The sequence below is a fragment of the Clinocottus analis genome, unplaced genomic scaffold (genome assembly GCF_023055335.1).
Source record: "Clinocottus analis isolate CAN_PGR_092001 unplaced genomic scaffold, fCliAna1.0.p SCAF_13, whole genome shotgun sequence".
NCBI classification, from domain to species: Eukaryota; Metazoa; Chordata; class Actinopteri; order Perciformes; family Cottidae; genus Clinocottus; species Clinocottus analis.
The window spans coordinates 11210864-11236614 of NW_027175854.1; the positions used below are offsets into that span (position 1 = coordinate 11210864).

Genomic DNA, 25751 nt, shown 5'->3' on the forward strand with positions numbered 1-25751 from the left:
ACCTCAGGCTAAGCTGCACAAACTGACCTCCTGTTGTTTTAAATGAGGATTGAGCAACAGCTTTCTGAATTTAAGTGTGTAATCTCTAAAACCAGACTTTTCAACATGATCGTCTTCAAATTTGTCCGACACAGATGCATTATTGCCATCTTTGGGACACTTGAAGGTCGAATACAATTTCAAAGATAATTTTACATAACGCTTTCATTGGTTTTCTTGTTTGGTCGGTTAGCTCCTAGCTTATATATTGCATATTAGAAAACATATATCGTCTTCTAGTCTTTGGTATTTGGGCTAGTGTGTCAACTTATTGTCCTAAAGGAGACATCAGCAGTGAAAGTCTTTGATTTAAGAGTTGTTGTTCCCCCCCCCAGTGAGGTTTCTATGTTTTATAGGTGAGTTTACCCTTTAGCTTTGTTATGGATTCACAATGGTTTTGCAAGAAGGCGGTTAGGCTACAAACAAGGTGTCGCAGTGAGCAGCCCCTCTCTCAGTTTGTCACCCTTTTGACGAAAGCAGAACAGACAAACAAATAAAAAATATGTAAAAAGTTTGGTTTTTCCTCCTCGCTTCGACCGGACAAAACCTCAACCCGCGCCCCTCGACCCTTCTGTCCCGCCCCACTTCTCCGCATCGCCCCCACCCCCACCCCGTTGGAGATCTCCCCCTCCCCTCACTTGCCCCCTCCTCGCCTCCTATTATCACGCTTTGGTACAAGTGCTGGACGCCGAGGAATGCGCGCCGGGGCTGCCTCCGTCGTCTGTCCATTTGTCGAGGCTCCGGCGGCGGGCGTTCATGAAGAAGTTGCTGACGGTGGTGAGTTCAAGGCCCAGCTGCTGCGAGATGGTGAGCTGCATCTCCTTGGATGGCCGCTTGTTCTCCTTGAAGATGGCCAGCAGGGTGCGCCGCTGCAAGTCGGTGAAGACCAGCCGCGACTTCTTTGGTGTGTTGTTGCGGTCCTTTGCTGTGTCCTGCTCCTTCCGTTTGCATGCTGCAGGGGGGTTGGAGGGAGGGCAGAGGGGAAAGAAGATGATGAGAGGAGAGGAGAGTGGGAGGATGGGAAAAAGAGAGAGAAAATAAAAGTGTTAATGTTGTTTTTGAACAACAGTTATATATTCGAAGATATGAAACACAAACTGATGATCTTGTTGACAAAAGTTCATGTTCCTGTACATCTGATTCTCCCACTGTGCCCTTACTACTTTTAATTAATACAGCTCAGGCGTTCAAATCATAAGAATCTGAGAAGTAGAATGCAATGTGAAAGTTTGAGATTTAGTGGTGAAGCTTAATGATGGATGTTTAGTAATTTATCATGTTTTCACGCTTAACCTGTTTGGTTAATTTCAAACGAACTGCAGTGTTTATTTGATTTATATATATATATATATATATATATATATATATATATATATATATATATATATATATATATATATATATATATATATATATATATATATATTTGAGTAGGCGGCAACCTCCGATACTGCTGAGTAAAGCCAATGCGGAAGTCTAATAAAACTTGCATTTGCATTCTCTCTAATGACCATCAGGGGGCAACTCATCTGGTTGCAAAAATAGGTCTCATTGTATACAAGTCTATGTGAAAATAACTCTTTTTCCCTCTTGACTTATACCGTCAGTTAACATTGTAAACACGTGTTTATGGTCTCAATCTCTAGTTTCAAGTCTTTGTGAATTATGGGCCATTACAGTCAAATAGACTATAAAGCTGAGCATGCTTTTGGGCGGGTTTACTGTGATTGACCGCCATACAAGGCATCCCGCCATAACTATTACACATTCCAAATGTGGTTACTTCCATTTATGAATCACAACAAAAAAAGACATGGCGACTGCTGTATTGAGGATTCAAATTGTCAGTACACAAACAAATAGGTGATGTCACGATGACCATGTCCACTGCATACACAGTGTATGGGCTGGATGTCAAATCCGCAAACAAAACTCAATTTCAATTAAGCAATCTGCTTCTATTAAACCAACTTTCTTTAAAGAATATAACTTGTCCGTTTATGATATAAACAAAGTGATGTCTTCTCGATGGATTTTACTTTTAGACTTCACAGTGCTCCGTAGTTATTGGAAATGTTTGGATCTCACAATTTTGAAACCATCCTGCCACTGGAATATAATTCTGCAGAAAGCGCAATACTATTACTGCTCTTTATTCAACACTGGATAATGTTGATTTACAATTAGAATGTCAAAGTTATGAATACAACTGTGAACTATATTTGATAGAGCACACGGCAGTGGCAGGCCATCAAGACTTTCTTAGCCTTCTCTGTTGGCCTAAAAAGAATCACAAAGTTATAGCTATTTTACAATTAAATATATTTTTTAGATATTATTTTCTCATTGTACTGTGCAGCTGTGCCTTCATCTGTTCCTCTGCTCCTTCAGGCCTCTGGTATGGCTCTTGGGACCTGTTTAACAGCATTTTTTTTATCCAATCACATTTCACTACTCTTTATCTATGTAGGGGTAGCCTGGTTAAAATACATGAAACAGCCTTCTCGAGACAATGGACGTGTGATTGGTCACAGGGCCCGTGTGACCATTAACAGGCTCTGTAATTGGTCAGTGAAGCAAGCGTTTCACCTAAAATCTTGAATCTTAGGATTTACTGATGACTCATTTCCTACAGAGGGTTATGTGCATATGGTGAGTGAAATGCTAATTATGTTACTGTTTTTTTACATTTACATTACATGTTTGCACAAATGGAAGAATTAACTCCAAAGCTGACTTTGACTTTTTGACTTGACTTATTGCAATAACAGTAAAACAAAAACAACTTCATAATTAGTTTGCTGTTGTAGCTCAGAGATCTGGGTGCATTCAAATTGTTTACCTATCTGAATGACATCAGTACAAATCTGGTTATAGGCAACTATTGCATAAGAGTAAACTAGCCTCGCTGTAAACACACACGCACACACACACACAAACACAAACACACAGCTTCTTATCAAAGCGTTTAGTGACCTGACGACAGATGCAAATGAAGGATGGCCAACGTTTTGTTTCTCTGCTACTCTCTGTCTTGTGATGAATTGGACTTGTAAAGCGCTTTTTCTAGTCTTTTCTAGTCTTTTTCTGTCTTTATGGCCTTCATGCTAAGTATGTAAATCTGATGTTTACTCTGCATGAAATATTCAAACCACAAAACCATTTTTTCATGGCTGGATGTGTTTTGCATGATTTTAGACACGCCCCAAAAATATCAGCCTGATAAGTTTAGTGTCTTTGTGGGATATCCACCAGAATCTAAAACACAACATTTACTATCTCTTAAGTTTAGCATTGTGGCCAGTTGCTCGGCAGAAATGACTCAAATAAAAGTCCATGTTTTACGCCACACTGTGAGGAGTTGTAATACAATTTGTGACTGACAGGTGATGCTATTGATCTCATAATATGAGGAGCCACACACACACACACACACACACACACACACACACACACACACACACACACACACACACACACACACTGGTTTAAAGGATACATTTAGTGTTTTTGTGTGTATGTGTGTGAATTATCGCATTGTCTGGACATAAATCAGTTTACACTCACATTGTGGGGACTCGCCTTCCTTTTGTGTGTGTGTGTGTGTGTGTGTGTGTGTGTGTGTGTGTGTGTGTGTGTGTGTGTGTGTGTGAGTGAAAGACACAGACAGTAAAGAGACACGTCTGCTTAGAATTATCAGACGTAAAATGGCAACAAATTGTGAATGAAAGGCCAAATTGTGATAATACTATATTAATATTAATAATAATAATAATAATAATAATACATATCATCAAAATCAGTCTGGTCTTTTGAATAAACCATATACAACATACTTCATGTTGAGGCACAACCATTTATTTTCAACCTGTTTTGATATAACCTGTTTCATATTTTGTTATTTCTGATTTTATTTTCGAGTTAATAGTATTATTATTATTACTGGATTTAAAAGTGGTGTTAAAGTTCTTATTCATATTTTTATAGATAGGACGTATTATATAGTGTAGAAAAACATCACCCCAAAACTGTGTCCCAGTTTTGTTCTTGTTTAGTCAAAGCCTAAACTAGAAAAGATCTTGTGGACGTTGGACCTGACTATTTACTCGCTAATCTTTGTGATTACACACTCCAACTACTTTTCCTACTGCTAGTAGGGAATCTACACCACCTGCTATGGGGTTATCCCGGTCGTTGTACAACTCTTAATGCTAGACGCTAATGTGTTTTTTAGTTTATTACGTTTCTTATGAATAATACCAATCTGTGCCAGGTAGTGCCAAAATAGTCCTCCTACTCAGCTTTCATTGTGAAATTTGAGTTTTGAAATTTTTGTCCGATGAACTCCTTCTGTTCTTTTGATAGGAGGAAAATCCTGCCTTTATCTTAATAATATGATAAGGATAATACAATCAGAAAATACTGTCAGCAAAAATAAATAATTGTAAAGACTAAAAGAGATTTAAAAACACAAGAATATAAAAATAAGGTTAAAAGGTGAAAGCATGAAACGGAGTGGAATGTTAAATCATAAGAGACATTGATTATTCCCCAAAACCTTCTTTTAAAAATGTTTCAATAAGTGATTTACTACTGCTACCACTACTACTACCACTACTACTACTACTACTACTAGTACTACTACTACCAATAATAATAATAATGATTCAGGTCAAAATATGTATGTAATCTAGGATAAAACTTCAGGATTTGTTTAATAACTTAATGGTTTGGTGCATACATACACAACAAATACACCAAAAATAGTGTATTCACTTTCAATGGTTACAGTTAGGCTACAAAAAAAGAAAAAAAAGCATAGGATTTTTATTTATTTTGTGCACTTTTGTAGTGTTTGTTTTGCACCTGGCATTTCCTGACTGGACTTGTGTTGATCATCGTGAAGCTCTGGTAGCTGTGAGTAACTGGAGGTACTTCCACCTGACAGAAAAGAGTATACAAGTTTTTATTTTCAGTATTACTTACATGCATATATCATGCATGCATATGAAACACAACGGTCAACAGTTCTGAGCTGACTGTGGCCACCGCACTGTTTAAACTTTGATTTACACATTTCATTTCACATTTCCCGGTGACCCGTCTCCAAAACTGTGTCTGGTCAGATCTATATACTTAAAATACATTTATTTATACATGTATGTATTTTTATATGTATATTACACAACACCTTCTTCTGGTAAATGAAAAGAAAAAAAATGTTGGTAGAAAATTTGTACAAAAGAATAATATATATTGAAATATTGTATCGTCACTTTAGTTTAAACAAACAACGCGGGAAAAAAGGGGAAAAAAATTAATACATTTCATTTTGGGGGGGGGGATGTAATTGAAATCATTCACTTAGTAATTTACGGAAGATCATTAGGCCACATGTGAAAATATCTTTGAGTCCTGAATAGAGATGCACAGGTCCAGATACTGATAAAAGATGTTGGGCCTGTACTGACTCTGGTACCGGATACCATTATTATCTTATAAATAACAATTTACTAAATTCATATCTTTGTTTATCATTTATTTGTTACATTTTGTTTGACAAGGCCAAGACAGCAATGTTAAATTCAAGTCTGATGTTGCAGTTAGAATTAGCTTTGAACTCAAACAAATGTTTCCCTTGTGGCCCTAATGCTCTTCCTTACACACGTAACATTGCTGGCTTCATCTGTGTGTTTCATTGATGTCTTTTTGCTCTGTATACGTAACGTGTCTATCGCATAAATGTTCTGGATCTACTTTATTCGGACATGGCTGCTGTTTATTTAGGATACTTGAATACCAAGACATTAAATTCGGACTAATTCAAGTTGTTCAAATGCTGTACAGCATTTTGCTGGGTCATGTCAAACATGCAGTTAGCACCAATAGAGATTGAAATATGAGGAGGATGTGTTTCTGCTGCATTGCTAGTATATCATGTGCAAAGAATCTTGACTCTCCTTAACTAACAACAAAAATAAATAAATAAATGTTCCACATCGTTAAAAAAATAAACAGTGAAATATAAAATCTAGGTCTGGGCAAGTTAAGCTGTTAAAAAGCTAGGGGGGTTGCATTGGGAGGGTCTTATCACTGCCACACGCAGGTGCTGCACTTAAAATCTCCTGAACATCTTACATAAAAGCAATACAATCACACTGCTTTTACTTTGAAGGCGATTTATGGATATGCGTGTGCACTTCCGTAACCTCACTGACAGGCAGTGTTGATGACTTGCAGACTTGAGCCTGACGTCAAAGCACATATTGTTTTAGCTGTTGTTTTGTCGCAAGCTGCTCCGCCTCCCAAAGCTCTCACAGGAGGTCAGTCTCACAAGAGTCTCGCGCTGCAGTCTCCAAGTCCATTTTGAAAATTAATAAAAGCATGTAATACACTCATTTTTACTTTATTAATGAATTTGGCGCATAATGAAATTAATCGCGATTAATTGCAGAAAAATCATGCGATTAATCAGTTAAAGTTTTTCAACTTTGCCCAGCCCTAATAAATTCAAATTTAAATACTGAAAATAGATTTCCTATGTGCCGCTTTCCCTCTGTATGTCTCTTTTCTGCTTACCATAGCTCGATGGAAAGCAGCTCTGCAGCAGTTCATCCCAGAAAAAAAGTGTAGACGCGTTTATGTTTAAAAAAAGGAAGCAATCAAAATCCCCCACCCACAAACGCAGCGTGCTGTCAATGTGCAAAGAGCCCGTTTGAGTGATTCGATCAGGCTTTTTTTCTTTCTTTTTTTTTTACCCCCTTTGGTCGAGGTTACAGTGAGGATCAAATACGCAATTATATTATTCAAAAGGGGTTTACCGGTTTGAGGAGGGACGAGACTAAGGAGGTGGGGTAGCGGCGGCGGCGGCTATTCTTTCAAAGTAAAGGGTTGAGTCAATATGATCAATAAAGCAGTGTTCCTCTATCTTTCATCAGCTCTCTCTCTCTCTCTCTCTCTCTCTCTCTCTCTCTCTCTCTCTCTCTCTCTCTCTCTCTCTCTCTAGACATTAGTGTTTTGCTAAATGTGTCTCTGTCCTGCGAACAAGATCAGCAGAAAATACCAGAATCTCTTTGCCGTCATTTTCTATTTATTCTCTCTGTGTGACTCAGCTGTCACAGCCTCCTTGGTCTCTGTTATTCAACACGATCACAGTATTGTTATTTCCCTATCACATCGTCATCATCATCATCATCATCATCAGTATAACATTATACTACTAATTATATTAATAATCTTAACTAATCCCAATTCTCAAATGCTAAGCAGGGCTGTCACAATATCCGACTTTAAATACAGAAGAATTGTGTTCAAAAGAATTCACGATGTTATCACAGTAATATAATAAATACACATTAAATAATAATAAACAATAATTTAATTTTGAAATAATATTTAATACTATAATAAGATGAATATTAATAACAACAATTATTTCCTTAGCCAAATTAATTTTTAACTATGAAATTGATTACACTCCTGATATGAATGGAGGGAATTGGAGCATGTTAGTAATCATAATGCTGATCCTAATTTTCCAGTTTTACACTAGTGGGCAAATTTCTGATCCTGTCGCATCATGTTTAGATCTTTAATATTTAATTCTAAACTTTGGCTTTTGTAGTTGAAATAAAAAAATGACTTACAGAAAGAAGAAAAAACATAAATGATATGTTTAATCTATTGTTTTAGTATCTGTATTAAAACCTGGGGTATGGTGTTGTGTTGTGTCTTAAAAATATTCAAATGATACCTTGCCATCGTCTTTATAAGTGAGGAAGGCATTATAAACTAACTACTACTAACTAACTACCATCGTAATCATCTTCACCCAAATGGCTTACATCAATGTGGACATGTCATGACAGGAATATCATATTCATCACAATCTAATCATCATCTTAGAGAAATACAACAACATTTTGCCAACTTTATTTATTTGACTATCATATGGTTAGCCTAGCTTAGCATAAAGACTGGAAGCAGGGGGATACAGCACAAACATGACATATATATTGATCGTCTCATCTTACTCTCAGAAAGAAACAAACAAAAAAAACACTGTTCTTAAAATGTTAAACTATTCGCAAGCTGTTGTAGACAAAGTCATCACCTATCATTATTATTGTCATCACAATCACCATTATCATCAGCTTCAAAATCATCGAGTCACTCTTTACCATTAACGTCACTATCATCATCATCATCACCCAGTCCAAATAATGACGAGAATTTCATTCTCTTCAAAGAAAGGAACAAGAAACCCACTGTTCTTAAAATGTTAAACTATTCCCAATCTGTTGTAATCGAGGTCATCACCTATCATCAGTATTGTTATCACAATCACCATTATCATTAACTTCAAAATCATTGCATCACAAGTCACCCTCATCAGCATCATCATCCTCATCATCATCATCACCACCCCACTAGTCAAAATCATGACAAGAATTTCATCTGTCAGAGTCTTATCAGTTGTCATTCTTATAACCCCAATTATCCACCAACATCATCACCACCATCCGAATGATGCTCGTTGCATCACAATTCTCTCCATTATCATTATTACCACTGTCGCATTGCAATCATCATCTATGCTCATGTCCATCATTTTCGCCAGGCAATTCAAGATAGCTGTGTACTTGCAGAGTTGGTCGTGGGAATAATAGGCACTGAGAATACAAATCTGTTCAGTTCTCAGCATTCAGTTTGCTCAAACAGTGGCTGTCCAATCAGAGCCAACTGTGTTTATCTGCTCTAACATAAGCTGCAATCGTTAGCATGTCAGACTAACTAGCTTAAGCTGTAATTTTTAGCATGTCAGACTAACTAGCTTTACACATACAGAGAAGGCTAACGTTACTTCCAAAGGCTAGGGTTCCATAAAGCATTCTAACAGCAAACTACATTATTTTGTAGGGTTGAAGGTTATGTAAAAGAAAAGCCCCATTCACAACGAGCCCCTTGTGTAGTATATCCCTGCCTTGAGGATGCTGGTCCTGGAAAATATAAGTCAGATAATGCATGTAGATTCATCATGGATCTATAAAGCCAGGAATCCCTCGATGTGTGTATGTGTTCTTGCATATCTCGAGCACAGTTCATCCAATCTGCTTCACACTTGGCAGGTGTGTTGCAGGGTACCCAAGGATTTGCAGTGACAACCTTGGTGCAATTTGGGAGCAAGACAATTTCAATATTAATAAAGGATGAATAAACAAACGTTAGAGCTCTGTACAGCGGCGATGGCAGCGCTTCAGGGATTAGTCGAACATGCTGTTCGCGGCAAGCATTTACAGGCATTGATTGCAGTTCACTTTTGCTGCTGAATGTACTAATGTGAAAACCATCATTATGGCAAGCGTCCCTACAATTCTGCAAGAAGGGCTTCCAAGGGCCAAGCAATCGGCGTGCTCAGAACAGGCTCCGATCGGCCATATGCCCCAAACAAGCAATTGGCCCGTTCCAAACGGGACACTGCACACTATTATTATAAGTTCAATGATTAAATAGCTCCACACTGACTAGCCGGAGACGACTCCTCCAGTTGCAATAAGAAGTCTGATGTCCTGAAAGTAAAAAGACACTCTATTTATAACTCAGTCATCATTGTGAACATGTTCATTGAATAAGATGATGGTCCAGTTTGCAATATAACAGAACATAGAGCAGAGAATGCTTTAGGACAAGTGTACTGTGATTGACTGGTCGCTGCTGTTACCAGTGGTGTACACGGTGTCTCGACATCACTTCTCCACATTCCAATGATGGTAACATCCGTTCATTGGCTGCAAAAAAAACAACTCAAAATTGTTGAATTTAAGGCTTCAAAATGGCAGTCAATAAACCAATGGGGGACGTCACGATGACTACCTCCCCTTATTATATGCAGTCTATGATTGTAACTAAATTGCTCCAACATGACAACATCTGAGATGCTGGTTCCGGTTCAGGTATTAAATCAGGCCAAATAAGTGGAGAAATTATTGAATTTAAGACAGACCCAGAAATTAACTGCATCCATTTGCATGTATTCACTTTAAAATGTAATAGTGGTCCAGACTTACATTAAATAGGTTAACTTTACTCGGCTATCAAAAATATCACTTTTTAGAAGTTTTTACAAAGTTACAGTTAGTCAGTGGTGGAATGTAACGAATTATTTTTACTTCGTTACTGTACTTAAGTACATTTTTACGTATTTGTACTTAATTAAGTAAAAATAATAGTGCATACTTTTTACTTTTACTCCGTTACATTTTGCAGCTATTATCTGTACTTTTACTCCACAACATTTCTACAATACGTGTTGTTATTTGTTACATTTTATGAACACAGTTTCGCCAAAATGTTGCCGACACAAAAATATGGATTGCGTCCAGCACCGTAACTGAAACACATGAGCCCACACAATTGAAAGCACACACACCGCAGGAGAGACGGGGCTCTCCCAGAATACACCGCGGCCCAACAACAACGCCGGTCCGCGTTGCAGGATCCCAGCTACGCCACAGTTAGCTACGTATTTGCTGCGGGCTCGCTGGTCTGTGTGACCATCTCTGACTTATTTCAACCCTGTCTTCTACAAATTACGATCCCCCAGAACTAAAATGCATCTTCAATTACGTTGACTAGAAAAGTATTTTCCCCCTGATTATGGCGGTATTACAAATACGTTGATTATATGTCTGTGTTGTACTGCAGTGAGTTTACTGCACTAGAAGGAGTTTATCACTCACTTTGGGCTTTGGGCTGCGTTCACAAACAACCCGACTTAGAGAAGACCGGACCCGGTGCGACGCGGGCTGCTACCAGTACCTTCGGCCAAGCAGTCTTCAGACCGGTCCAGTTACCGGCCTCACATCGCCCCATTTCTTTCCTCCACAGAGTTTAGAAATTTAAATATGCTTAAATTTAGCGAGAAAGCAAGAAAACAATAACACAAACACACGATTATAAATGTATTTATAATAAACAATAAAACTAAACTAACTACGTGTATAAGCATCGCATATGCATATAATCAACGTATTTGTGATACATCAATCACAAATGTAATCAAGGATGTCCCTGTTTATATATATATATATATATATATATATATATATATATATATATATATATATATATATATATATATATATATATATATTTATATATATAATTCAATTGCTTATAATTATTACTATGAGTGACTCCTGTAGAGGCATAAGTATTACCAGTAGCTATATCTGCAGTCTTTATCAAAATGGTACAGTCCGAGACATTGGAAGACAACCCATTGCGTGAGTACTTTTACTTTTAACACTTAAAGTAAATTCAGAAGTCAGTACTTTTTTATTTTACTTAAGTAGGATTGTTGATGTAGTACTTTTACTTTTACTTTCATTTTCCTGGTACTTCTACTAAAGTACTAAACTTTAGTACTTCCTCCACCACTGCAGTTACTTGCAGGTCAAAAATAACCAATGTACTAATTGTTTTGAGTAAAGCTAACGTGATACACTCAAGCAACAAATGACGGATGGTATCTGAGCATGTGCAGAAGCCAACATTCAGTCTATGTACGCTCAAGACACGGTGGATCTAGTTAATTCAGAAGCTGAGGCAAGAAAGACGGCTTGGATTTTGAGTCTCATTTTTTCTTTTGAAGAACAAAAAGGTAAGTTATCAAGCAAACAATAACTGTGTGTAAAATATTTAGTGTTTCTTAAAGCTGCTATTGTTAAAAGACACTTCAACATGTGAACTCAAACAGAGATCAAACAGGATCCATTGTGTCTTGAGCGGAGTGAATGTTGGCTTCTGCACATGCTCAGACATCAGCCTTTATATGTTGCTTGAGTGTATCAAGTTAGTTATACTTAATACAATTAGCAAATTGTTTATTTTTGACCTGCAAGAAAAAACCTGCAAGAAAAAACTAGGAAGAAGTGCTATTTTTGATAGCCAAGTATGTAAGTCTGGACCACCATAACATACTTAAATAGGGTTGAGTCAATTTGAGCCAGGAGAGCTGGTAAAACACTCACCGCAAACACACAGGTATATTATTCTGAGGATTTAAGAGTCAAGAGCAGCTAAACATCAATAGAGGAAAGAACAAACAGATAGGGAGGTTAGGCAGAGAAAGTAGAAATGGAGAAAAAAAGATGGATAGGAGCAGAGAATCAAGATGAGAAAGCAATGATGAGAATGTAAATTCAACTCTTGCATGGACTCCCTCACTATCACTGGTGATTATAGTTTTTTGACAGTTGATAGACAACCTTAGTCTAAATGTGTTAATCCATACAAAAAAACTCCTTAAAATGCCAAAATATTCATTAATTTACCTACAAACATGTAGTACACCTTTTAATATGTAGATAAAGGTAAAGTTACCTATGTGTAATTTGTTGAGATTTAGGAACTTTTAAGGTGTTTAGTTTTCACCTCTTCAAATCAGTGACTTAAATCTATTAACAGTTCTCCATATTATATTTGGAGCATTAACATAGCAGGAAACAATTATTGGCTATGTAAAAGCAGTTAGCTGTGATAACCGTGTCCCTAGCAAAGGTGTTGCTCCTGTCAGAACTGTTGCAGTTGTTTGCACTATCAACGATGTTGAGAGCCATGTGGAGGCAATTCCTCATTCCTCACACATGCTATGCTCTGAATTTAAAAATATAGCAAACCTTTAATTCACCTTTGGTCTATTTTGTAAGACAATTTGTAAATGTAATATCTGGGGAGATGTTTTATACCTGCTGACCGTCCCTGATCATGCTGTGAAAATCTTGTGGATTATTAAAACCCTTGCCTGAGGTTCCAAGTAGAAATAAATAAGAGAGTTAACAATCATGATTATTTGGGGGATGGGAAAAGTGTCCGGTGACATAACATTTAGCTGACGCTTTTATCCAAATCACCTTACATTTAGCTCTATAAACCGTAGACACAGCAATGGGGAGCAATACAGAATTAAGTGTCTTGCTGAAGGACACATTGACATGGACTAGCAGAACAGAGGATTGAACCACCGATACTCTGATTAAAAGGCGGGCATGCCAACCATTGAGCTACAGTCACCAAACAATGCCGTTACAACAACATCACACGGTCGCTGTTGCAAAGCTGTAATCACGTCACAGCTGATTAATGATTTCATCAAAACATTGCTCAGCTCTGCCAGCACATGACAGAGTGTCGAAATGTGGCGCCACACACAAGCAGCGAACTGTACGTTGAAGGGCGACTTTACTACTTACCCTGCACTTATATGCCCTCTGTGTAATGGATACCACGGCTTAAGTGGTAATGGTGCAATAAAAAAGAAGAAAAAAAGATAGAGAGAGAGAAGGAAGGAAGGGAAGAGACGTGGAGAAAGAAGGACGAGGGAGGGAAGGGAGAGACGGAAAGGTAGGAGAGGCTGGAAGATGAAGGAGACACGGAGGCAAGGAAACAGAAAGGAAGAAAAAGGTAGCATCTGAAGAAAGAGTTTGGGGAGGACGACGGGAAAGACGATGGGGAAGACAGTTAAAGAAGGATAATGAAGACGAGAAGGGGACGATGAAAGAGAAAACGAGGAAGATGCAAAAGATAGGTCACAGATGAGAGGAGGAACAACAACAGGCAAGAAAAAATGATTGAGGACAGAGATGAAGGAGGCGAGGGAGGAAAAGATTGCAATGGCGGAAATAGTAATAGGACAGACAGCAATACAATAATAAATAACACAAAGAAAGAGAGAGGCATAAAAGACAATGGATAAAGAGAGACAAAGCTCTCAAGCTGATGTCGGCCCTTTGTGCTATAAATCTTTTTCTCTTCCAGAATGAAGTCTGTCTGTCTGAGTCTGTATACCCCCTGACAGACAACATCTAGGTTTATATTCAGCTATATATTGATCCTCTCTCTCTCCTTTTAATCTCTCGATTCATCTTACTATCTACCTCTTCATCTCCATCTCTCTCTTTTACTTCTGTCTGCGTCTGGCCATCAAAAAGCTAAATGAGAAAAAAAGGTATCTGTTGATTTGGTCCGAGGCTTGGATTTTCAGTAAAGAGGTGGCTAGATTTGTGCAGAGCCTGGTGAGGAGGAAACACCTGTTTTAAAGTCAGACAGCTGCCATTGTTACTGTGACTTTATGGCTGTTTAATGAAAGTTTTTAATGTTTGTCAGACTCCATGATTTAAAGATCAGGTCAGGTTTGAATGTGAGTGATTGCGGTAGCTATTTTTCAGCTATACATATTAATTAAAAAATCCATATAGTAGCTTTTATTTTACTTTCACAACAAACGCAAGTCTATTTCCATGATCCTGTGTAGCTGGTATTTAATAAGCATTGTACATATTAAATACTTATTAAGTATTAACGTCTATAAACAGATTATGCCTTCATTTGTGGATCACGTTTTAACAGACTTCATTTGAATGCAGGTAAACAGTCGGAACAATAATAGCTGGATGTTCCATGTGTCATGGTTCGCTAGAATGTCAAGGTGTAGCGTGTGGATGAAAAAAACATGTCTATATTTAGGTCAACAGACTTTTTTTGTGAGGAGCTCCTCAATTTCCATTGCATACTGACATACGTGGCACTGTGGAGACTGAGGCAGTCATGGTACGGCTGCCAGGCTGTGATCTATCTTTGCGGTGAGGATGAAAACGGTCTCTAATGACTGTGCCGAGCTCCTCTTTCTCCTTTCCCTCGTTGTGAAATGAAACCAAAGCTTGCTGGCTGACTCACGTCCTCTCTTTAAACTTTTACTTTTAATATATTGCGTTCTTCATCAAGCCTTATGAATAAAATGCAACACAAAAGACTCAAAGGCACCAAAAGTGACATTCTACAAGAATTAAATCTAAGTAAACAATTTCCAATTAAATAAGGATTCATTTCATAATATTTATTTATTTATTCATTATAATATTTATCTTTCAGCCGTCAGAAATTGATCCATTCTCCCACAAATAATAATCAAGTTGTTGATAGGAATTATTTGGACATATAGATATACAGTTGGGTATCATCTGCATAGCTATGAAAATGTATGTTGTGTTGTCTGATAAACAGCTAAAAACAATTGGGCCCAAGATAGAGCCCTGATGAACACAGTTAAATATCTTTTAATAGAAGGAAAATAAACACAAAATAATTACAATATATAACATACTTTGCTAATTCAGTTGTTTATCAGCAAATTTCTGGTTAACCAACGGGTAAACTATTGGATAACGACATACTATGATGGGTTTTAGTAGATCATTTAAAATTTATTTTATCCCCAAATTTTTTTTTACCAGTTTTAGGGGTTTTTACCTTTTTATTAAAAAAATGTTGGATGGGAAAATAATCCGCAAGGTCTTAGTCTTGGCAAGTAAATAAAATGTTGAATTAATATCAGCCATTGTAAGCCTGTTGTGCAGGAAAATTCATGCTCTTCGTAGCTATAACAGCCAAAAGACAATTTGGATTTGAGGATGGGGACCAGTAAAACAATCAAAAGACCAACCACAAGCACAGTAATTCCCTCTAAAGACATCCATGATCTCAAGCAACCCGGTGGGATACATATGGACCTTCTACACTAAACTGGTCTGCTTGAGATACATGCACTTTCTCCCAGATTACAGATGCCATTTCAAACACATGGTTAATGTTGAACTTATATTTTTTTAAATTTAAACAAAACTTCTTTGTTCAGTTTAGTTTTCCTAGTCCTTTTAAGAAGCATCACAGATTGTATTTGAGCCATGTTTGTGAGTCCTCAATCCTTAACTATTGTGAAAGTTATACTGATGATTCCAAGCTCTCATGTAACAGGTAATTTATTGAAACAACCACTTTATTGTACAGTTGTCTCCAAAAAATGTATATCTTCACCAATATTTAGCACTTTGTATCACCAGATCTTTAGGTTAAAGCAAAGACGTTTACAATGCCCTTTGCGTTTACCATGGTGCTGGTGAGTGACTCATTAGTTATCATGACTGAGACGAATGATGGCCAAAACTATGACCACATGGATGTAAAACACAATACCCTTCTTCGTCGTAAGACTATTGCAGTACATTACAGTGTGCAGACTTGATGCTTAGGCTTGACATGGCAGCCTGGCAAACACACTCGAGAATTCATATCTCAGCACTTAAACTCACACACAGAGATGTATAGAGAGTAGAGACACAGCATCGCAGCAATCAGCACTCCACTATAAGCTAGTATGTGTGTGTGTGTGTGTGTGTGTGTGTGTGCGTGTGCGTGTGTGAGTGTTTGCGTGTGTGTGTGTGTGTGTGTGTGTGTGTGTGTGTGTGTGCGTGCGTGTGCGCGTGCGTGTCCGTGCGTGTGAGTGTGTGTGCGCGCGTGCATGTGCGTGTGTGGTTGAGCTTAATGTACCATCCCGATGCCTCCGTGTTTAGACGATAACCGGAAATGGAACAACAGACAAAAGACACCCTCTCTGTCTCTGGTTCCCTCACTCACACACACACACACACACACACACACACACACACACACACACACACACACACACAAACACTCCCTCACACACACACAGAATAACTAAGAGCATGAATGAATCTGAAAGAATCTTTTAACAAAACATTATTGTGGTATATGTCTATCACCTGAGAAATAAAGTAGCACTGATGTCTATCTTCCTATTGATTTTTTTTTTTCTCCTTCTAATTAACCAATGAAATTTAGCCTCTGAAATGTTCCAAAAGTCCTGTCCTGCCTCCATTTCTGGAGACCTAAGTTATACCTGAAGTTGACATTTTTGGACAGATTATGATAATATTCATTTATGTCCTCATAAGGACAAATTATTGTGACAAAATAATGGCATTCCCATCACCCTCAGATGTAGTTCGTCTTTAGTGTCGATTAGCAGAGCTTAAAAGGGAAGTTTGGTATTTTTTAGTGCTGTCAAGCGATTAAAATATTTATTCGCGATTAATCGCATTTATGTCATAGTTAACTTGCGATTAATCGCTCTTTTTTTCATTCATTTTAATGATTTTATCAACATGAAAAGTGGATTGGCTTGCTTTATTTTATTGAAAAACAATTGCCGAACTGGGCGGTACAAAATAAAATTATAAAGTGCACATTTCAGGTAAACAAATTGAGAAAGAGAGAGAGAGAGCGATGTGTGTTATATCAGCTAGATCCTCATCCTCCACAACATTAACAGCCTACACGCAGTAGCATCATTTAGCTGTGGCTGCAATACGTTTCTTCTTCGTTGTGGTGTCCATGTGTTTCTGTCCAAAGTCATCCATTCGTGCCTGGCTATGACGAGGGGGCGCAGAGTTAGCATCAACTGTGTGCTTGGCCATCGAGTGGTATTTCAGACTGGATAGCTACAATGACAGCTCAGTTCACAATGACAAACGGCTCATACCACTTCGGTCTTGTCATCTTGTCAATCATTCATTTTACCGCATCGCGCTCACCATTCAGTCATTTCAACCCGTAACGTTAGCGTAGCTTCCAAGCGCAAACGGCGTGCCTATTGTTTTGCTTCCGGTTGAGCTACATCCGGCGTGGTGCCGCGAGAAAAAAAAAGAAAAAGAGAAATGCGTTAAAATTGGTTTGCGTTAACGCCGTTAATAACGCGCTAATATGACAGCACTAGTATTTTTCAAAGTAAATGCATTCCAATGGTGTCGTGTCTAAGTGACTAACACTAACAGGGTTAACGATTTCTGAAATTGGGGGCACATTAATGGCGGCAGCAGCTGAACAGGCTGCAATGTACAGTAATCCTTCCAGGCAAACCCTCTGTGTCCGACCAAGTGTCGCTCAAAGAGAAGTCTTGTTCAGAAATTGAGCGACGCTTCCACGTTGTTACATCGAATACAGGTACTTAGGATTAAACTGTGCTATGCTTTCTTAATTAATATTGTTTGTTTTTTTTAACATTTTATTTTGATTAAAATGTATATTTCCAAAAATGAAATAGAATAACTAGCTGTTATCTGTGCATGTCAGTAAAAACATCTTGAATCTTGAATTTTGAAAGCGGTGTCTTTTATTGAAATCTGACCTGCAAAGTGTACTTATTAACAATCTAGTGAAACGTCACAGTCAGCGGCAGGAAGTGACGTTGAGGCTACGGGGTTTATATAATTACATTGCAACAGTAAAAAAAAGAAAAATTCTGTTCAGATAGAACTCTTCCCACAAGGCTTTACTGTATTGCAGCAATTTAAATGACGTTAACCAAGGTTGTGGTTCTGGATATCCTTTAGGAAATGTCAAATCATTTTTTTATTTATTTCCTTGTCCGATAACGGGTGCTGCGAGGCTTGGGGTGTGAAAGATACTGGCCTATCGTGACTTAGTCACTTTGGACACAAAAACATGGGAAATACGGGTTGCGGTTGAAAAATACCAAAATCACCCTTTAACATACTCAACTAAGGTGTTCAAAACAGAAAACATTGTACTTGCGAACCATCAGCATGGTGTGTTAGCATTTTCAGAGATGGAATTTAGCTAAATGAAGCACTGTTTCTAATACCAGCCTTATTGAGCTACTACCTTGACTAAAAGGCTTGTATTTGTGTTACCTTAGGAGATGTGGGAGATAAATGGATCACCACAATGACAGAAATCTTTGTTGATTGCCTAGTTGACCGCTGTTTCTTTAAAAAGGGGATGTCTGGTGTAATGTATCTTTCTTCATGCCTCTGTGCCATAGAACTCCATTGTTGTCCAAAAACTAACACTTTCTTTCAACACCATGAACACAAACACTATAGTTTATTTTGCCTGAGTCCCACAGAAGCCAAAAAAATTATTGAGAAACGGACTTGTTGGTTTTGGTCTTGTTGACAATAAAAGAAAAGGAAAGGTAGACAAGCCTTATCTGTTAAACTCAGGGGTTAAACTATTCAATGATTAATGCCCCAAAAGTTAGTGCATTGTGAGTTAATTATTCCGTTCACATGCAAATTTAGTTGAAATACGAAGGGTTTAAAGTATAACATTAAGGGTTTTTGCTTTACCAGCTTGTGTACATCCTGCACTACATCACAAATACATAGATTTTTTACTATGACTGAGGAACAAAGGCTGAGAGAGCGAATAAGTATTTAGTGTGTGTGTGTGTGTGTGTGTGTGTGTGTGTGTGTGTGTGTGTGTGTGTGTGTGTGTGTGTGTGTGTGTGTGTTTGTGTGTGTGTGTGTGTGTGTGTGTGTCAAGAGAGATGGTTTATCAGTGTTTAATCTGAATGTCCACACAGTCTGTGATGACATCACCGGACAAAGGTCTTGCTGACCGCTGACACACACACACACACACACACACACACACACACACACACACACACACGCACACACACACACACACACACACACATTGTAATGTATCTCCAGTTGTTTACCAGGAGAAACGGGTTGACCAATCACAGCCTCTGGTGGCTTAGTGATGTCATTGAGCTGATGAGGAAATGGCCTCTGAGGAGTTTGATGTCATCCACCTCTCTCTCTCTATCTCTCTGCCTTCTTCTTTCATTTTTCAATTTGTCTCAATTAGCTCTATTTCTGTTCACCATTCAACAATTTGTAAAATGACTAAGTAGACATGTATGCAATTATTTAAAAAACACAACAATGCTATTAACATGAAATGAAAGCAATGTGTAAGTTTCGAAGATGCGTTCTTGCTCCTATTTACATTGTTAATTGATATACATTACTTGATCCATCCCTCATCCTGATGACGTCGATGGGAATAATGTATGAACTGGTCTGAAAAAAGGCTTTGATCAAGCCTCCAGACCTTTGTGACTTGTGACCTCTAAAATTCAATGTTGTGCATACTTTGTGTGTACTTGGCTTTCCTTTCAACTTGAGGGTTAAGGGGTCCAAAGAGGCAATGGTATCCAACATTCAAAAAGAAAAGTGCAAAAAACAAACAAACAAACAGTTAAAGCTTTTACTTCCACCTCATTGTTTTTGGTTTTCTTGCCTGCAGCCCAACTGTTCTGGTTCACTCTCACTGCTCTCAAGAGCAGCGTTTTCAGCAACAATCCCTAAAAATAACTTATATACACAATCTACTCAGCACCAAGCAGCAGACAGACACAAAGACTAGCAGGTAAACAGCTGAAAATGTATATGGCTGAAGAGCCATATACATTTCGATGAGTAGTTGGTGTAGACCAAAAATAGAGCTAAAAGAATGTCAATGTTGGTCTTTCTTCCATCAGTTTGACACAAACACAACAGCAACTAAATGCTTTCCCTGCTCTGTCTCCGCTGGATTTGGTTAACATGTTCAACGTATCAACTAATAAAGTGATACTGGGGGTAAGCAAAAATGTCGCAAAACAAATGGGACAAGCTATTGCGTAGTCTGGTCAGAAGCCTCTGTTGTAAACTAAGTTTTACGCATGATGTAATCCGTCAGAATACAGAGAAGAAGAAGTAGAGCTTAAAACCGGAAACAAGAAGGTCACCTTGGCCATCTAAGAAAGTGCAACCACTCCTTTTCCACAAAGGCAAAAACACCTCAAGCGCACGTAAAAACCATGTTTGCACAATTGAAGACGTTTTACAGAATTTTCCCGTTTACAGCTTTTTGGAAGTGATACTTCTAAAAGCACATAAAATATGGGGATGGAAACTAGTGTTGAGCTAGTGTTGTGTTTTTTTTTTTTTATTGTTGAGGGTTATAAAAGAGCACACTGTCATGCTACTGACTTGCAAAATGGTAAAAAAAAAAAAAAAAAAATGATGCTTACTAATTTATTTAAATAAAGCATGATTAGAAATATAATGCAAAACTTCAATGGGATTACCCCCCCAAAAAATAAAAAGTGAGATCCCAGGCAAAAAAAAATAAAAGGGCTAAAGGGTTGATATGAAAGTTTCAAAACTTCTTTAGGGAAAACATTCACTCACCTTTAACCTGCTTTGTATTGACAGTGAGGATAAGTCAGAGGATTCTCTTTTTGGACAACAAACACACACACACACACATACACACAACACACACACATACACACAACACACACACACACACGCACACAGACTAATAGATGATGAGTTAACTGGCCTCTCAGTACCTTTTCTTATCAGTTAAGTTTTTTGGCAGCCTGAACTCATCGCCGCTCAGTCTCACAGCACACCGCACCAGAGAACAAACACAGGGAGAAAGATAATATTCTCTGATCAATAGATTGTATTGTAATCGGTGATTGATCAAAAGGAGGTAGGGCACACAATGAACAGACATCCTGGCAATCTGCTCACCGCTGTGTTTGTCTCCAAACGATCGGCGGCCAATGATACAAGTTGACCCTGTTTTCTGCTCTGAGAGAGAAAAAAGACGCTCAGAGATGACTTGGTGTGTTTTCTTTTTCTTACTCTTTTCTCATACCCCGTGTTATTGCTTAGTTTTTTCTCTCTATTGTATTATCTATCTTATTTTCTCACCTTATTTTAATTGTTTCAGCTCCCTCTGCTGTGATTATTTATTCCCATCTTCAGGTTCTTTGACATGTTTCCGCCCACTTGGTCCAGCCAAACTTGTTCCCATTAAAGGCCGCAATATCTACAATTGGATGCCATCCATCCAATATGAAGCATAATCCAATAACCAGCCGATTCCGTTTAATGAATCCAGTTAGGTGGCACAATCGAATAGAGGAGGATTCTCTTCAAACCATCTGTCTGTCACACATAACACAGGCTGCTTTTAATGCTTTTACAAGCAAATCTGCAGCAGATAAGCGGGAGGAGAAGAAATAATGACGATTTGACCATCAGACACTGCTTCATGTTTTGGTTTGGACAAGCAACAAGACAATAGGTCAACCCAATAACATCAAAGCATGTATGTTAGGTGAAGAAACCCATATAGCATCCAAAGAAGGAATCTGTTTCATAAAACAGCAAAAACTTGAACATGTGAATTCCTACGTACAGAAGAAACTGTCATATTGGTTATATTACAAACATGCTTGAGCTGCAGCATGATCGGCAAACGGTTACGAGACAGGAGATGATGTACGGAAGCAATTGAAGATCATGAGTATTTGAACAGCCAGCCAAATCTGCATTGTGCTCATTTGCTTCCATAGTCTCAATAACCTGATTTGTACGGTGGCCCGGAAAGCCCAACGTGCGTGTGAAAACTGACAAAGCAGTTGAACGGAACATTTTGACCTTTATCCCAATCAAAAAAAAGAACGACATTCCCAAGAATAGTTAAATCAATGTTTACTTAAAAAAAAAATCCGAATGGAACCCTAACCTTGCCGAACGTGCCAATATTGTAGAGATAATTTACTTCTACAGCTCATACATTTCAATCACTCAGTTATTTATTTGCATATAATATTGCACGTTTAAGTGACCATGTTAATATCATCATGAGAGTTTGAGATACAGTTTGCCTCTCTCTGTTGTCTAATGTCAGCTCTCCCTACTTACCCCTCCCCCCCCACCTCCCACACACCCATCTCTTCCAGGAACTGGTCTGGATCAGGTTCCTGCAGATCAATGGGGATCTGGGTCCGCACCGTTTACGTTATCGTTGCCAGTATTAATGCTCTTTTAATCTGCTCGGGATTACAGCCATCGATCCACATCATCCGTCCACATGCACAGCGGAGCCCAAAACTGCTTTTTTCACACAGGCACAAACATTTCAGGAAAAAAAAACACTGACTAACGAACACAGAGGGAAACAGAAATAACAGAAAACAACCACACGAGCAGAGATGGAGAGCAACAAGGACAACAAACAGAATGTACGTCCACTTTTATTGTCTGTGTTCTGTCTTGGTATCTGACCATCAGAGTATTGATCGGCTATAGATACACATCAGCACATTTACATACAGAGGACTGTCAGCCGGAGCAGAAGACAGATAAATGACATACCAAACATTTAAATGCATGTCATTTTTTTAAATTATTTTAGAATTATGAATTTGTTTTTCTTTTCACAACAATAACAGCAGCAACAGCATTCATAAACATAATCATAATAGTAAAGGGACTTGTCAGAGTTAAAAAAAAATAACTATCATCTTCAAAGTACATCAGTATTAATTTGTTTCTTTTCCTAATATAATATATATTTTCTAAATGTACGTTGAACCTTATTGATTAATTGTTATTATTGATCATAACAACTGTTATCCATGTTAATGAATAGTATATAAATAATTTAAATGAATATGTATTTATTTTCCATTTCCGTAGGGTGATATTATTTTTCATTATTTTAAATAATGTACTTTTTATTATTTTTATTATTTTAAATACATAGTGGTTTAAATTGATAGTACATTTGTTTAAATATTACAGATTGTATATATCAATACACAGTAAACACATAGTAATTATTGATAATAGTAGAAACCATTAATAAAGTAATAATCATCATAACTACACTATAATAAAAATGTCTTTATTTGTTCATGTATTTATTTGTTTGTGAGAAGGAAATACAGGATTTTGGTGAAGCACAAGGTCAAAGCGGAGCTTGTGTTTATTGTCCTCTTCTTTTAAAAACACTGTTTGTCTTTCGCCGTAAACCCTGCCATGCTGCCTGACGGCTCTGTCCCGCCTGTCGTCATTCATTACGCCTCCGGACAGAGTTATTTCAGCAGCGCTGCGACACCAATACTAATGAACCCCGAGGGAAGGAGGGAAGGAGGCACAACGACAAGAAGGAAACCAACAGAGCAAAGATAGACGGAGGAAGAGAATTCAAAAAGAGGAAGACCTTTTTTTTTACGAAGAAAACAGCGACATGGGAAATTAATGGGGTTTGGGAGTGACGTTTAGTTGGCTCAGTCTGTTGAAAAGGGGCTTTAACGTGTGTCACGCAAACACCAGTAAATGTATCCGACATAATATTTGAGACATATAGTAAAAACAATGGTCAGCTTCTGGTCTATATATTGCTTCTAAACCGAGAACGACCCAAACAACCCAGATCTGGACTTTCTTGCGCACCTCTATTCTAGGTCACGTCTGACCTCAATTGCCACGAGTCCCCAATATTGATTGGACCGGAGACTCTGACACCACGCGTAAATATAGTGGATCGTTGAACATGTTGTATTGTTTACAGGATTCCTTGAAACGCAAAATCAAGTATGGCCCTGGAAACAATATCCTACATACACATTACTGGATATAGAGATGTGTGTGTATATATATGTGTGTGTAGGTGTGTGTGTCTGTGGGAAATCTTCGCCGATGACACTGATGAAATGTGTGCTTTTTGTTAAGGAATTTAAGTAAACAAAAGACAAAATAACAACTTGGTTTAAAATGTGTGCGTGTGTGTGCGTGCGTGCGTGTGCGTGCGTGTGCGCGCGCGTGTGTGTGTGCGTGCGTGTGTGTGTGTGTTCTGACAACGAGCTCATTGTCCAGGTGTCACGTTTGATTTGACTGCTGTAATAAAGCAGCAACAGGACCATTTTCTTCTCTGAACCCCGATCCACTCAGTTCACTGGGGCGTCGTGATTGGTGTGGACAGACTTAACAAAAAAATCACTACACTATTCCTCTTATTTTCTTATTGGGAGCTGCAGCGAAAGTTTTTAAAGAGGCTAAACGCACAAAGCTGATTCTAGAGTTTACAGATTTGAGGTCGGTGCTTTCCTCCTGGTATTCACCTGCAATCTGTATCTGCATACGTTACCTAAATAATGACATCTGATCTCAGGCCTTTGCATTTACAACTGGTATTTATACACAAGCGCTCTTGATTCTGCCTGCATGGGGATCAGATCTCAATATGCTAATTTTAGGCAGAATAAATAGCCTGCTCTCCAGGGACTACTACAAGTTGCAAGTCGAGGGTCATGTGACTGACTGAGACGGTCACATGAGGCTTTAATATACTAATTTTACTAAGACTTGCTAACCAGAGAAAAAGCTTGCTAGCATTAGTGCTAGCTCAGCTACCCTTATCTTGCATGTGGTAGAATTCCCTTGAGTCTCCTGGTGCAATGCTGCTGTGTAGAGTCTTTGTTTTCTTTTTCTTTTATACTTTGCTAAAGAAGGGCTTGTGTCTTTTCGATAGAAAGCCTTATATGGCAGTAAAAGGTAATCTTAGGTGACCGAACTACACATGTAATTTTTCACCATGGGATCTTTTCAGTGCAAGACCCACTTCTGGTTGTTCAAAAAACTATGAGTACCATTTTACCAAATAGATAAGGAAAAAAAGCCCAACCTTACAAAAGATAAAAAGGTGAAAAAAATGGACTGGGCTGTAACTATGTGTTTTGCCATTTTCAGCTGTACACAACCAAAATATACCCAAACCCCTCACCAATCTCTGTCTGCCATTATGAATTCAAATGTAATGTATTCCGGGTCATATTTCCACACAACATACTTTGGAGCTTTTACTGTTGCAGGGTTGTCTCCTACATCACATTTCTGTTCCAAAACAGATCTATTTTGTGTCACTGCATCCAAGAGGACGTTAGCTAGCGAACTGGCAAAAGACGTTTGTGTTTACCGGACGATGTCATATTCAAATGTAACTGGTCATTGAGATCATGCGCCATAATCTAATGTCCTTCATTCATGTGACTTCTTTAGCACATTTAGATATAGAAATAACTTTATATAGTTCCAAAACGTTTTTTAATTTAATAAAATCATGTGGCACTTCGGCACTCTGAGACCAACCAGTAGGCCGCTGATTTACACCTGGCTGATTGCATTCTAAAT

The 25751-nt window shown here is 38.1% G+C and overlaps 1 protein-coding gene across 2 annotated transcripts in view; it reads right to left on the reverse strand.

Annotated features, from left to right (window-relative positions):
• Positions 1–701: 701 nt before the first annotated feature.
• Positions 702–25751, reverse strand: part of onecut2 (one cut homeobox 2) — a 36645-nt gene continuing 11595 nt past the window's right edge. Inside the window, exons 2-3 of one of the 2 annotated variants that reach the window (XM_068574430.1) lie at positions 4906–4980; positions 702–991 (exon numbers count right to left, since the gene is read on the reverse strand). In XM_068574430.1, the coding sequence (XP_068430531.1) occupies positions 702–991; positions 4906–4980 (365 nt within the window). The remainder of the gene's footprint in view (positions 992–4905; positions 4981–25751) is intronic. The other variant, XM_068574431.1, reaches the window with a different exon arrangement.